This window comes from Pongo pygmaeus, chromosome 13, assembly GCF_028885625.2.
Source record: "Pongo pygmaeus isolate AG05252 chromosome 13, NHGRI_mPonPyg2-v2.0_pri, whole genome shotgun sequence".
Classification (NCBI taxonomy): Eukaryota; Metazoa; Chordata; class Mammalia; order Primates; family Hominidae; genus Pongo; species Pongo pygmaeus.
In genome coordinates this window covers 102,190,328-102,203,858 of record NC_072386.2, presented here as the reverse complement: position 1 = coordinate 102,203,858, position 13,531 = coordinate 102,190,328, and the positions used below count along the sequence as shown (strand labels likewise).

The 13,531-nt window shown below is 35.2% G+C and overlaps 1 protein-coding gene across 1 annotated transcript in view; it reads left to right on the top strand.

The window, feature by feature from the left end:
- SHOC1 (shortage in chiasmata 1) overlaps nucleotides 1-13,531 on the top strand; it is a 113,043-nt gene that overhangs the window by 38,447 nt on the left and 61,065 nt on the right. Inside the window, exons 8-10 of the mRNA XM_054500512.2 lie at nucleotides 666-819; nucleotides 8,922-9,029; nucleotides 10,783-10,891. Of these exons, the coding sequence (XP_054356487.1) occupies nucleotides 666-819; nucleotides 8,922-9,029; nucleotides 10,783-10,891 (371 nt within the window). The remainder of the gene's footprint in view (nucleotides 1-665; nucleotides 820-8,921; nucleotides 9,030-10,782; nucleotides 10,892-13,531) is intronic.

Sequence of the window (13,531 nt, the reverse complement as noted above, 5' to 3'; positions counted from 1 at the left end):
AGAGCGAGACTCCATCTCAAAAACAAAAAACAAAAAACGTTTTTTTAGGACAACTTAAAATGTTTTATATTTGGGGATTTTAATGGACTTAAAGCACTTAAGGGGTTTCCTTACAATAAAAATTTTAACATGATGGTAAAAATGTTAATTCGCCAATAGGCCCCATTCCTCCAGTGCCTCTTGCCTCCCAGGTTAACCCTGAGAGTTGTGGACTTAGTCTCTCTTGTTGAGGAGTCAAGTTCTGTTGGAATGAAAGAGAAACATACTCCATGGATCACAGTAAATATCTATTCCATTCCATGACCTCATTTCACTTCTCACCATTTATTATCTCTCATCTACTGCAGTGATCGTTTTTAATTTAAAATGTTTACAATTTGGTATTAGCCAAAAAGAAGCTATTTCTGCATCTAGGGATATTGTACACCACTAACGTAATGAGTGACCATAAAATACAATACTCAGAGAGAACATTGCTTATAATAGAACGTATTTTTAGCTGCTACATTTCTGTTTTTTTAAAGTATATATAGCTTTAACAATTTTGAATGTGGATTTAGTTTAAAATTTGGTACATCATTTAAGCAAATTTTGTCCACTTATGATTTCAAAAATATTTATTTGGAAAGCCTCTCTAAAAACTTTTTTAAACTATGTTTTTTCAGCCGTCAAGTTTTCTTATTGAGTATGAATTCTTAATGCGTCCAAGCCTCAAACCAGAAATTGATATTCCATCACTCTCAGAACTGAAGGAGTTATTAAACCTAGTGCCAGAAATAATAAACTATGCAGATGAAAATGAAAAGCTTTTTGAAAAAGGTGAGAATTAATTGTAAAATGTATTACTTGTAAAAACCACGTAAGAATGTTTGTTACATAGGTTCTTTTTTATTAAAATTTTTCTGAACCTCCAGATTTTGTAAAAATGTTCTGCAAGTTACCTGTTGAAATCTCAGTATTATTTTTGATGAGATTATTTTCTCATTGTCATTTTCTTGTTGTTGTTGTTGTTGTCAAGACAGAATTTCGCTCTTGTTGCCCAGGCTGGAGTGCAATGGCAAGATCTCGGTTCACCACAACCTCCGCCTTCCAGGTTCAAACGATTCTCCCGCCTCGGCCTCCCGAGTAGCTGGGATTACAGGCATGCACCACCACACCTGGCTAATTTTGTATTTTTAGTAGAGATGGGGTTTCTCCATGTTGATCAGGCTGGTCTTGAACTCCTGACCTCAGGTGATCTGCCCGCCTCGGCCTCCCAAAGTGCTGAGATTGTAGGCATGAGCCACCGCACCCAGCCATCATTCTCTTTAAATGACTTTCAGGTTTGAAACTTCTCTGAAAATTAACCATTTCAAGATAATTATACAAATAAAACTAAAACACCTATGACTATACAAATTTTTAAAGAGTTTTCTTATAAACAATAAAAACATTATCAACTTCTGTACTGACATTAGTTAACTATGGAGAGGCTCACAATAAAGAGCTCAGAGTATGGATTCGTGGAGTCGATGACTAGGAGAGTCATAACTTAGAACTTAGATGGTTTCATCGCATTTAGTCTTAGTAAATATTATTGAGTTATTTTTAATGACAGTATAAGCCCAAATATTTAACTGCCCTCTCATAAATTTCATTTAAAATGATCAAAGATATATAATATCATGGAGGAAAGGAAGGGAGATCTGTGATATCCATTGAGAACAAGGATGCTTGCCATAAACAGACCACAGACTTGAAGGAATCCTTATGGTTAAAACTAAATCAGGGAATTACTGTTCTGCCTACACATCAAAGCAAGGGAATGAAAAGCCAACCTGGGAAAGTAGATCAAATCCATACCAGAACTTGCAAATATAGTAGATCTCAAAATGCAGGGTGGGCCATAGGCTTATTGGCAGGACACAAATCTCAGCTCCGTAAATGCAAATGTAAAGGACAACAAATTACTTTACTGAGTGATTATACTGTTAAACTCCCAGCCTTCACTTGACTCGGCTGCTGTACTAAGTAAAACAGAGTCACCGCCACAGACGACTTCTAACAAAGAAAGTTATACACATTATTGAAAGGTCAGGGGGTAGGCAGTGTCCCAGGTACCTTTGGGTTGTGACAACAATAACAATAAAACTGCTTAGTACAGCAATAAAGTTGCCTGCTACAGGGATATCTCAAGCCATAACATCCTTCCTATTTCCCATGCTCAAAGTGTAAGTAAAACTGTATAGATTTGCCTACTCTGAACATTCAATAAAAATGGAATCATATAATATGTGATCTGTGACTTATTTCACTTAGCATAATATTTTCAAGTTTATTGGCATTATCCAATGTATCAGTACTTCATTCATTTTTATGGCTAAACAATATTCCATTGTATGGCTATAGCACATTTTGTCTATCTGTACATCTGTTGATAGATATTTGGGCTGTCCTTTTAACTTAAAAGTAATCCTGCTATGAACATTCATGTACAAGTTTTTGTCCACACATATGTTTTCATTTCTCTTGGATATATACCTAGGAGTGGAATTGCTATATCAAATGGTAACTCTATGTTTAACTTTTTGAGGAATTGCCAGACTGTTTTCCAAAGTAACTACACTATTTCATTCCCACCAACAATGTGTGAGGGTTCCAATTACCTACATCCTCTCCAAAACTTGTTATTATATAACTTTTTTATCGCCATCCTACTAGGTGTGAAGTGATATCTCATTGTGGTTTTGATTTGCATTTTCCAGATGGATAAGGATGTCAAACATCTTTTCACATATTGTTGGCTATTTGTATATCTTCTCTGGAGAAATGTCTACTCAGATCCTTTGCCCATTTTAGTTGGGTTATTTTTCTTTTTCTTATTGAGTTGTAAGCTTGTGTCATTTGTTTTTGTTTCTCAATTCCTCCTTTTCTGCCTTCTTTGGGATTACTTGAATTTTTTAAGGAAGTGTTTTTGTGACAAAATTGTACATACTTCAGGTGTATAACATATTTTGATATACATATACATTGTGAAATATTTACCATAAAAAAGCTAATTAACTTATCATCATCTCATAGTTACTTTTTTGTATGTGATGAGACTACTTAAGATCTACTTTCTTAGTAAATTTAAAGTGTACAATGCATTATTATTAACTATAGTCACCATACTGTATGTTAGGTCTCTAGAACCTGTTCATCTTATAATAGAAAGTTTATACCCTTTAACCAACTTCTCCTCATTTCCCCTACACCCTAGCCCCTGGTAACCACTCTTCTATTCTCTGTTTCTATAAGTTCGGCTTTTTAGATTCCACATAGAAGTGGTAATATTAGGCAGATTTGTCATTACCTAATTTTCTGAGAGTTTTTATCATGAAAGGGTATTGAATCTTGTCAGATGCCTTTTTTGCATCTATTGAGATGATCATATTGTTCTTGTCCCCGTTCTATTAATATAGTGTATCACGTTTATTGATTTGCATATGTTGAACTATCCTTGCATCTCAGGGGAAAAAATCTCACTTGATCATGGTATATAGTCCTTGTAATATGCTGTCAAATACAATTTACTAGTATTTTGTTGAAGATTTTTAATTTTTTTAGAATTCTTGTTTTTTATTGAATAATCATGGTTTTAAAATTTTTTATCCTTTTGATATGGTATGTTACATTGAGTTTGGGATTTTCAATCAACCTTGCATTACTGCAATAAATCCCACTTTTTTACTAGATTATTAATTTTGTGTCAGTATTCATAAGAAATATTGGTCTGTAGTTTTATTTTCTTGTGATGTCTTTGGTTTTGGTATCAGAATAATATGGGCCTCATAGAATGACTTAAGCATCATTAACTTTACTTCTATTTTTAGGAGTAGCTAAATAATTGATGTTGATTTTTAAAAAATGTTTAGTGGAATTCATCATTGAAGGCAACTGAGCAAGCATATTGCTTTGTGAGTAGTTCTTGATTACCACAGAGTTATATTTTATGACAAAAATACAAAGATATATAGTTAAAAAAAACTAGGTAGATAAATTGTTCCACAGTCACTGAAGCTCTGTTCATGTTTTCTTTCTTTCTTTTTTTATTGTTGAGACAGGGTCTCACTATGTTGCTCAGGCTGGTCTTGAACTCCTGGGCTCAAGTGATCCTCCCACCTTGGCCTCTCAAAGTGCTAGGATTACAGGCATGAGCCACTACACCTGGCCTCTGTTCATTTTTATTCAATTTTTTTCTTATTGTTTTTCAGATTGTGTAATTTCTGTTGCTCTGTCTTCAATTTCACTGACTCTTATGTCACCTCTAATTTTCTGTTAAGCTCATCCAGTGAATTTTTTATTTCAGATATTGTTTTAAATTTGCATTTGTTCTTTTTTATAGTTTCTCTTTCACTGCTGAGAATTTCTATTTGCTCATTCATTACAACCATATTTTTCTTTACATCCTTTAGCATCGTGATTACTATGTTATGTTATTACTGCTTTGAAATCTTTGGATACTAATTTCAAAATCTGAGTCATCTCATGGTTAGTGTCCAGTAACATATTTTTTTGTAGGGAATGAGTCACATGTTCCTGTTTTTTCATTTTACTAACTGTATTTGGATTGTATCCTGACATTGCACCTGATACATTACAGAAACTGTAGTTTGCTATGTTCCTTTGAAGACAGTTGACTTTCTCTGTTTGTTTTAATAGGCTGTTAACTTGGCTGAACTCAAACTATAAACTTTGTCTCTACTATGGTGGGAAAGAGCTGAAATCTTTATATAGCCTTAGCTTATATGCTTTCAATCTGCCCCATACATGTGTAGTTCAGGGATCATCCAGAGATTTATTAAGCAGAGTTTATACATAGAGTTTGGGGCTCCTCCTCTGTTGCTCTCTCCTTTCCTGGATTTCTTCCTTTATCTTCCAGCTGCTATGGTAACCCTGAACTCTAATTCACTTAGAACTGTCCTCTCATTCTTCAAGATAATAAGACCACAGATTTTTACCCAAGTTCTAGTTGACCCAGCTAGTATGAAATATGTCATCCCTTCAAGTGAAAAGCTGTAAAAATGGGAAATTCACTCAGTATTAATTCCCTTCCCATTTCTGCATGCTTTAGACTGTAGTACCTTCAGATAGTCATTTTACATATTTTGTTGAGAGTTATAAATGCTATCTACAGGAAGATTGGTCCAATAGGAGCTATTGCTAGAAGTAAAACTCCATTCTGTTTTATATACTAGTTTTTAAATTTTCTTTTTATCTCCTAGGATTCTATTAATATCTCTGAACTGTAGATGAATATTCCTTCCCCTTCTCCTCACTTTATGTATTTTATAGATGGCTACTGTCATTCTATAGGATTTAGAGGGGAGAACTAATATATTTGTTTCCTGCTTTCTTAAAACAAAAGCCAGATAATTTTGAAAGAAATCAATTATAACCTCATTTGAAACATAGGCTAATGGAATAAAAGCTAAGATCTTAGAGATCTCTAAGATCCCCAAGGTCTCAGCTTTAATTAGATTAATCTGTTTGAAAGGGAGAAAGTTTTGGTGAAAAATATGCTAAATTTATTATTTTATAAATAGGAGAACTGAGACGTAGCCTTTTTTAATTGATGGAAAAAAATAAAGATTGAAATACATATATTATAAAATTAATGATAATGCATTGATTTAAAATAAGATGTTCTCAGCCCAAAAGCTTCTTAAGCTGATAAGCAACTTCAGCAAAGTCTCAGGATACAAAATCAATGTGCAAAAATTGCTAGCATTCCTATACACCAACAGCAGGCAAGCAGTTTGTATGGAACCAAAAAACAGCCCAAATAGCCAAGACAATCCTAAGCAAAAAGAACAAAGCTGGAGGCATCATGCTACCCAACTTCAAACTATGCTACAAGGCTCCAGTAACCAAAACAGCATGTTACTGGTACAAGAACAGACACATAGACCAATGGAACAGAATAGAGAACTCAAATAAGACCGCACACCTACAACCATCTGATCTTCAACAAACCTGACAAAAACAAGCAATGGGGTAAGGACTCCCTATTTAATAAATGGTGCTGGGGGAGCTGGCAGAGCTATATGCAGAAAACTGAAACTGGACCCCTTTCTTACATCATATACAAGAATTAACTCAAGATGGAGTAAAGACTTAAATGTAAAACCCAAAACTATAAAAATCCTAGAAAAAAAATCTAGTCAATACCATTCAGGACATAGGCATGGGCAAAGATTGCATGACAAAAATGCCAAAAGCAATTGCAATAAAAGCAAAGATTGACAAATGGGATCTAATTAAACTAAAGAGCTTCTGCACAGCAAAAGAAACTATCATCAGAGTGAAGAGACAGCCTACAAAATGGGAGAAAATTTTTGCAATCTATCCATTTGACAAAGGTCAAATGAGTCTACAAAGAACTTAAACAAATGTACAAGAAAAAAGCAAACAACCCCCAAAAGTGGGCAAAGACATTTCTCAAAAAAAGACATATGGCCAGGTGCAGAGGCTCACACCTGTAATCCCAGCACTTTGGGAGGCCGAGGTGGGCAGATCACTTGAGGTCAGGAGTTTGAGACCAGCCTGGCCAACATGGTGAAACCCCGTCTCTACTAAAAATACAAAAATTAGCCAGGCATGGTGGCAAGTGCCTGTAGTCCCAGTTACTGGGGAGGCTGAGGCAGGAGAATCATTTGAACTTGGGAGGTAGAGGTTGCAGTGAGCTGAGACCACGCCATTGCACTCCATCCAGCCTGGGTGACAGAGCAAGACTCTGTCTCAAAAAAAAAAAACGAAGAAAAAGAAGAACAATACATACATGCAGCCAACAAACATGAAAAAAAAAAAAAAAACCTCAACATCCCTGATCATTAGAGAAATGCAAATCAAAGCCACAATGAGATAACATCTCATGCCAGTCAGAATGGCTATTATTAAAAAGTAAAAAAACAATAGATGTTGGTAAGGTTGTGGAGAAAAAGGAATGCTTTTACACTGTTGGTGGGAGTGAAAATTAGTTCAACCATTGTGGAAGACAGTGTGGCGATTCCTCAAAGACTTAGAAGCAGAAATACCATTTGACCCAGCAATCCCATTACTGGGTATATATATACCCAAAGGAATATAAATTATCCTATTATAAAGATAGATGGGCGTGTATGTTCATTGCAGCACTATTCACAATAGCAAAGACATGGAACCAACCTGAATGCCCATCAATGATAGATTGGATAAAGAAAATGTGGTACATATACACCATGGAATACTATACAGCCATAAAAAGGAATGAGATTATGTCCTTTGCAGGTACATGGATGGAGTTGGAAGTCATTGTCCTCAGCAAACTAATGCAGGAACAGAAAGCCAAACACCGCATGTTCTCACTTATAAGTGGGAGCTGAACGATGAGAACACATGGACACATGGTGGAGGGAACAACACACACTAGGGCCTATCGGGGAGGATGTAGGGGGAGGAAGAGCATCAGGAAGAATAGCTAATGGATGCTGGGCTTAATACCTAGGTGATGAGATGATCTGTGCAGCAAACCACCATGGCACATGCTTACCTATGTAACAAACCTGCACATCCTGTACATGTACCCCTGAACTTAAAACCTGATAACATGTATAACTTCTGAACTAACAGAGAAAATAAAAAATAAAAAAACTGAGCAATAGAATTAATTCTATGGAAATAAAGGAGAGCAAAGCAAGCAAAAGGCATTGGAAGCATAAAATAAGATTATAAAAGTATCACCTTTGTTTGAGTAAATATAAATTGGTTAAGCTTCTCTATTAAAAGAGAGATCGATTCTTAGATTAAATTTAAAAAGCAAATATAATGACCATATGTCTGATTCAAAGATCCTACCAACTGCAAGATGTATTATCAACTTAAGAATTTTTAGGGAAGAAAGAAACATTCTAAACGCACATACAGATTATAAGATGCATCATAATTTCAAAAAACAAAATACAAAATCTATGTCTTTCAATAAAGAACCACTGAGTATGTTGTTTTCAAGAGTTGAGCCTTAAGAAAAGAAAGAAAAAAAGCCAAAAGGTAAAAAATAAAGGGATAGTGAAAATGTGTCAGACAGCTGGGGAAGGAAGGCAGGAAGGAAGGCAGGAAAGGAGGGAGGGAGGGAGGGAAAATAAAAGGATAGGCAAAATGTGTCAGACATCTAGGGTGGAGAAGGAAGGAGGGAAGGGAGGGAAGAAAGAAAGCCAAAAGATAAAAAGGGGATAGGCAAAATGTGTCAGACAGCTGGAAACAAAGGAGGGAGGGAGAGAGGAAGGGAGGGAGGAAGGAAGGAAGGAAGGGGGGGAGGGGAGGGAGGGAACGAAGGAAGGAAAGAAGGAAGGAAAAAAGGAAGGAAGGAAGGCAAAAGATAAAAAAGGGATAGGTAAAATGTGTCAGGCAGCTGGAAAGGAAGGAGGAAGTGAGGAAAAAGGAAGAGAGGGAGGGAGGGAAGAAGGGAGATAAAAGAAAGAAAAAAGAAAGCCAAAGTGGCAGTATTAATATAGACAAGTAGAGTTCCAGCTAAGCAAGGCATAGAAAGTCATCACATATTGATAGAGATGAAACCCTTCAAAGCGACCTCATTCTTTGAAGTTTGTGGCTTATGGATTGCCCACCCTATCTTACCTTCCAGTGATTATGTATATTTTGCCATTTTTATTTTCCTGGGGTAATTCTGATTGACAGTTGAAGGGTAACAAGGAGTGTGCATGGGGGAATAGTTATTTACCTAAGTTAGCATTTTCTTCAGAAGTATAAATCTCTACTTCTCTCTAAAAGGAAAAATTGACATGCAATAAAACAATATAGATACTTTAAAAGGAAAATGCCACTGAACAAGGTTACAGAAAATTAATTTACAAATTAATTGGCAAATCGTACATTTGCTGATAGCAGAGTTTCTTCCTTTTCAGATCTTACTAACAAGCATGGAATTGAGGATATCGGGGATATAAAATTCAGCTCCACACAGATTTTGACCATTCAAAGCCAGAGTGAACCAGAAGAGTGCAGTAAACCAGGTAGAAATTTTGATAAATCATTGAGCTTATTGGAGATTACCTATTTATGATGTAAAAATACAGTACATTCACATATACAGTGTACTGTGAGTCAGTTTCCATGTTTAAAATTGGATTGTTATAATCCTGTCATTTTTTCTTATTTGCCCCTTTATATTTATTACTATTATTAACTCAGAATTCTACTGGCATCAAAACTGAATAATAGGCCTAGTGCGGTGGTTCACGCCTGTAATCCCAGCACTTTGGGAGGCTGAGGTGGACGGATCACTTAAGGTCAAGAGTTCAAGACCAGCCTGGTCAATATGACGAAACACCATCTCTACTAAAATTACAAAAATTAACCAGGCAGGCATGGTGACACATGGCTGTAATCCCAGATACTCAGGAGGCTGAGGCACGAGAATGGCTTGAACTGGTGAGATGGAGGTTGTAGTGAGCAGAGATTACACCACTGCACTCCAGCCTGGGCAACAGCTAGACTCTGTCTCAAAACAAATAAAAAAAAAACTGAATAACATATAGATGGCAGTTACAAAGATTGTAGAAGAGGAATGGAGGAAATAGGATTAATATTAAAAATAGAAACCTTAAAATATTATAGCTCACTAAATAAAATTTCATATTTTATCTCAATATTAGCAATCTTGCTGACCACTGTCACATTTTTTTAAAATTTGGATTTTTAATCTCCCAAAGCAATGTTATCATTCTCTATGTCATCATTATTGTTAATATTATTATTCTACCAAATTTTGAATCTCAGAATCGTCTTTTGTTCCAGTACAATGCCAAATTGTGTTGCTTAACTATACTGATGGCCCTGATACTTAATTACATTTATAATTGGATCTTCTGAATTATCTATTTGAAAGTTTACTGCTTTATTTATGAAAGTAATAAAACCACACTTACTAGTTAGCAATACATAAGAATCACTTTTTCAAGCCCGCCCTATAAATATATAATTCTGTGCTAGGCCATCTAGAGTCCAGAGTCATTAAGGTGAATAATTACTCTTTATAATACAGTTTGTTTAACATCACTAATAATTAGTATGGAAATAAAAATAATAAGTTTTTTCTTTCTTTGGAAATAAAAATAATTCTATTGCCTAAGTACTGACAACACAAGCTGTCAGAATCAAAAGCCTTAATACATATAAAGCTCTTGGAATTTATGTTAAACACAGTAAACTCAATAAAGTTTAGCTATCAATGTGATTTTTTAAAAATCACCACGGTTGTAATTGAGACACAATGTTATATATATGTAATTCCTTATATAGATAGACATTTAAGACATTTTATATCTCAACTCAAATTTCTTTTTATTGAAATATTTTTGTTTTAACAGAATGACCAAACATAATAGTTGCTTACAAAATGTTCTAAATTATACTTAATTTTTATTTATTTATTTTTTTAGAGACAAAGGCTTGCTTTGTTGCCCAGGTTGGAGTACAGTGACACATTCACAGCTCATTGCAATCTCAAATTCCTGGGCTCAAGCAATCGTTCCAGCTCAGCTTCCCAGGTAGCTAGGACTACAGGCATGTGCCACCACTGCTGGCTAATTTTGTACTTTTTGTAGAGACTGATCTTGCCATGTTGCCCAGGTCTTAAACTCCTGGACTCAAGTGATTCTCCCACCTCAGCCTCCCAAAGTGGTAGAATTATACGTGTGAGCCACCACGCCTAGCCTACTTAATATTATTCAATGTTTGCATAACTTTAATTTTCATATATTCCAGGAGAGTTAGAAATGCCACTAACTCCTCTATTCCTAACATGCCAACATTCTTCAGTGAATTCATTACGTACAGAACTTCAGACATTTCCATTATCTCCGGTTTGTAAAATGTAAGTAAAGATTATATCTAGAACCCAAGTTGCAATTCAGAACAAGCAGTCTTTATTTAAATCTCTCCATATAAAAGCAATTTCCAAGATACCTCTATGAAAAAATTTAAGAGCTAGTACAGTGTCTGTAATAAGTAACTAAAAGGAATATATAAATATATGTATATATTTGGTTTTGTATGCAAAGAGTATCTTTAGAAGGGCACACAAGAAACAAGTAATATTGGTTGTATCCAGAAAAGAACTAGGTAACCTAGCAATGTGGGTAGGAGATTTTTCACATTATGGCTTTTATATATTTCAGTATTTTTAATGTGAATATATTATCATTAAAAATAAATAACTTAAAAAGTTTTTAAGATCCTGGCATTGGAATAGTGTGCTTAGGACATTGCCACTGGACACTTACTAATGGCACTGTCTCTACTGGCAATCACTGCCATGAAAGGCAATGTAGCGGTGTATTAGTTTGCTAGGGCTGCCCTAACAAATACCACAGATTAGATGACTTAAACAATAGAAATTTATTCCTTCACAGTTCTGGAGGTGAGAAGTGAAAGAACAAAGTGTCAGCCGGGTTGGTTTCATTCTAAGACCTCCCTCCTTGGCTTATAGATGTCCCTTTGCCTTCATACATTCTTTCCTCTATCATTGTCTATACCCCAATCTCCTGTTCTTATAAGGACACCAGTCATGTTGTATTAATGGCCCTGTTTAACTTAATTACCTCTTTAAAGACCTTGTCTCCAAATACAATCACATTCTGAGGTACTGAGAATTAGGACTTCAATATAAGAATTTTGTGGGGACACAATTCAGCTCATAATAAGTGGTTAGAAGCTCTGAACTAGAGCCAGATTTCCTGGCTCTATCACTTTCTAACTGCAACTTTAATTGTTCTGTGCCTCAGGTTTTTTTAATCTACAATACTGGGATAATAATAGTATCTACCTCATAAGGTTGTTAAGAGGTCTACTAAAAGATTTGTCATAGGTCTGTGGCCAGAAATAGCCAAAGATCACAGAGCAGTGTGGACAATCGTTGATCAATAGATTTGGCTATCAGTTTATTCCCATTAAGAGTGCAAGGGGTCATGTCCTATCTCTAACAGAGGACATCCACTGACCTTGTTCACCTCTTGTCAATGTGGTCTCAGTATTGGGTGGACCAGACATACAGAACCAAGGCTTGATTCATAAACTTGTTCAATACCCCATCGTTATTGCACAGAATAGTCTGAAATTGTAGAATTGATATTGCAGGGCTAGGTCATTATATTCTAGTTTGAGCCCAAACTGCATAGCTTAATAGCCCAGCATCCTTGCCCTTTGACAGAGTCTGAGATAGCTTTCATTGCTGTCTTAAATCATGCAGCATACATGTAACTTACTGTTTTCTAAGATTGATTAGTCTGCTATCCTGGAATAAAGCCACTCCATTCCTCTGCTTCTTACACCAGTTACAAAATTGGGAACATAACCAGTACAATTAGTCTACTGTAAACCTAGAACTTAATGTGTCCTAAAATAACATATTTTCAGGAAAACGACAGTAAAGTCTACGAGTCTCTAATTATTCCAGGACTGGAAACTGTGGGAACTGTGTGTATTAGGTTTGAGTTCTTGTTATAATTAGCTGATCTCCCAGAGGAGAGTGCTATTTGGATTACTGGGACCAGCTGGAGTCAAGGCTCTATAATTCATCACTGGCTGCTTAGGCTTCTATTAATGGTCTCAGAAAAGTGTCAAAGCATAAGACTGAGGGCCCTAAATATATCTTTATCTTCTGGCTAAGAGTTATTTACATTTCTGGAGTAAATTTGTGCTATACAGAGTTCTATCATGAACTAAGAATTGTCCGTATCAGATATGAGCCCTAAAAACAGCATAGGACAAGTATGGAAACTACATATACTTTGTTTAAATACTTTTAGTTCTCTTGCTAAGGTACAAGATATTTATTTGCAGGACATATACTGTTTTTGTTAGTGCCCTTTTACTCTTTTATTTAGTCCATACACCCTAATCCATCTGTTATGGCAAACTGGCATTTTTAGAAACAGAAACTAGCAGAAATTAGTATGATCTTTAATTTCAGTTTGATTTTAAAAGTATTTAAACCATAATAAGCTCTTTTTAATCACAAGTTATATGTCTATTGTTATAACTCAAATATCTAATAAGAATTTATGAAACAAATCTTAACTAATGACTTATGATTTGGCAAAGTTAGAAGAAAAAGCTTTCAAATTAGCTAATGGTTTTAGAGCCATTTGAAACAACTGAAAGAAGTTGTCCCCTCACTACTACATTTACCAGCAAGAGATAAATCACTTCCATTTGTTTGGTGACTGTAAAAGCTTAAAAATCCATATTTTAAAAATGAGTTTACAGTAGTCCCCCTTTATACCGGGAGAATAAATTCCAAGACCTTAAATGGATGCCTGAAACTGTGAATGTTATTGAACCCTATATATACTGTTTTTTCTCATATATTCATACCTATGATAAGGTTTAATTTATAAATTAGCCATAGTAATACCATAGCAATAACTATGGTAAAATAGTAAAATAGAACAACCATAACAAATACCATCCTCATTACTCTTGTGCTTTGGAGTCATTATTAAATACAGAAAGG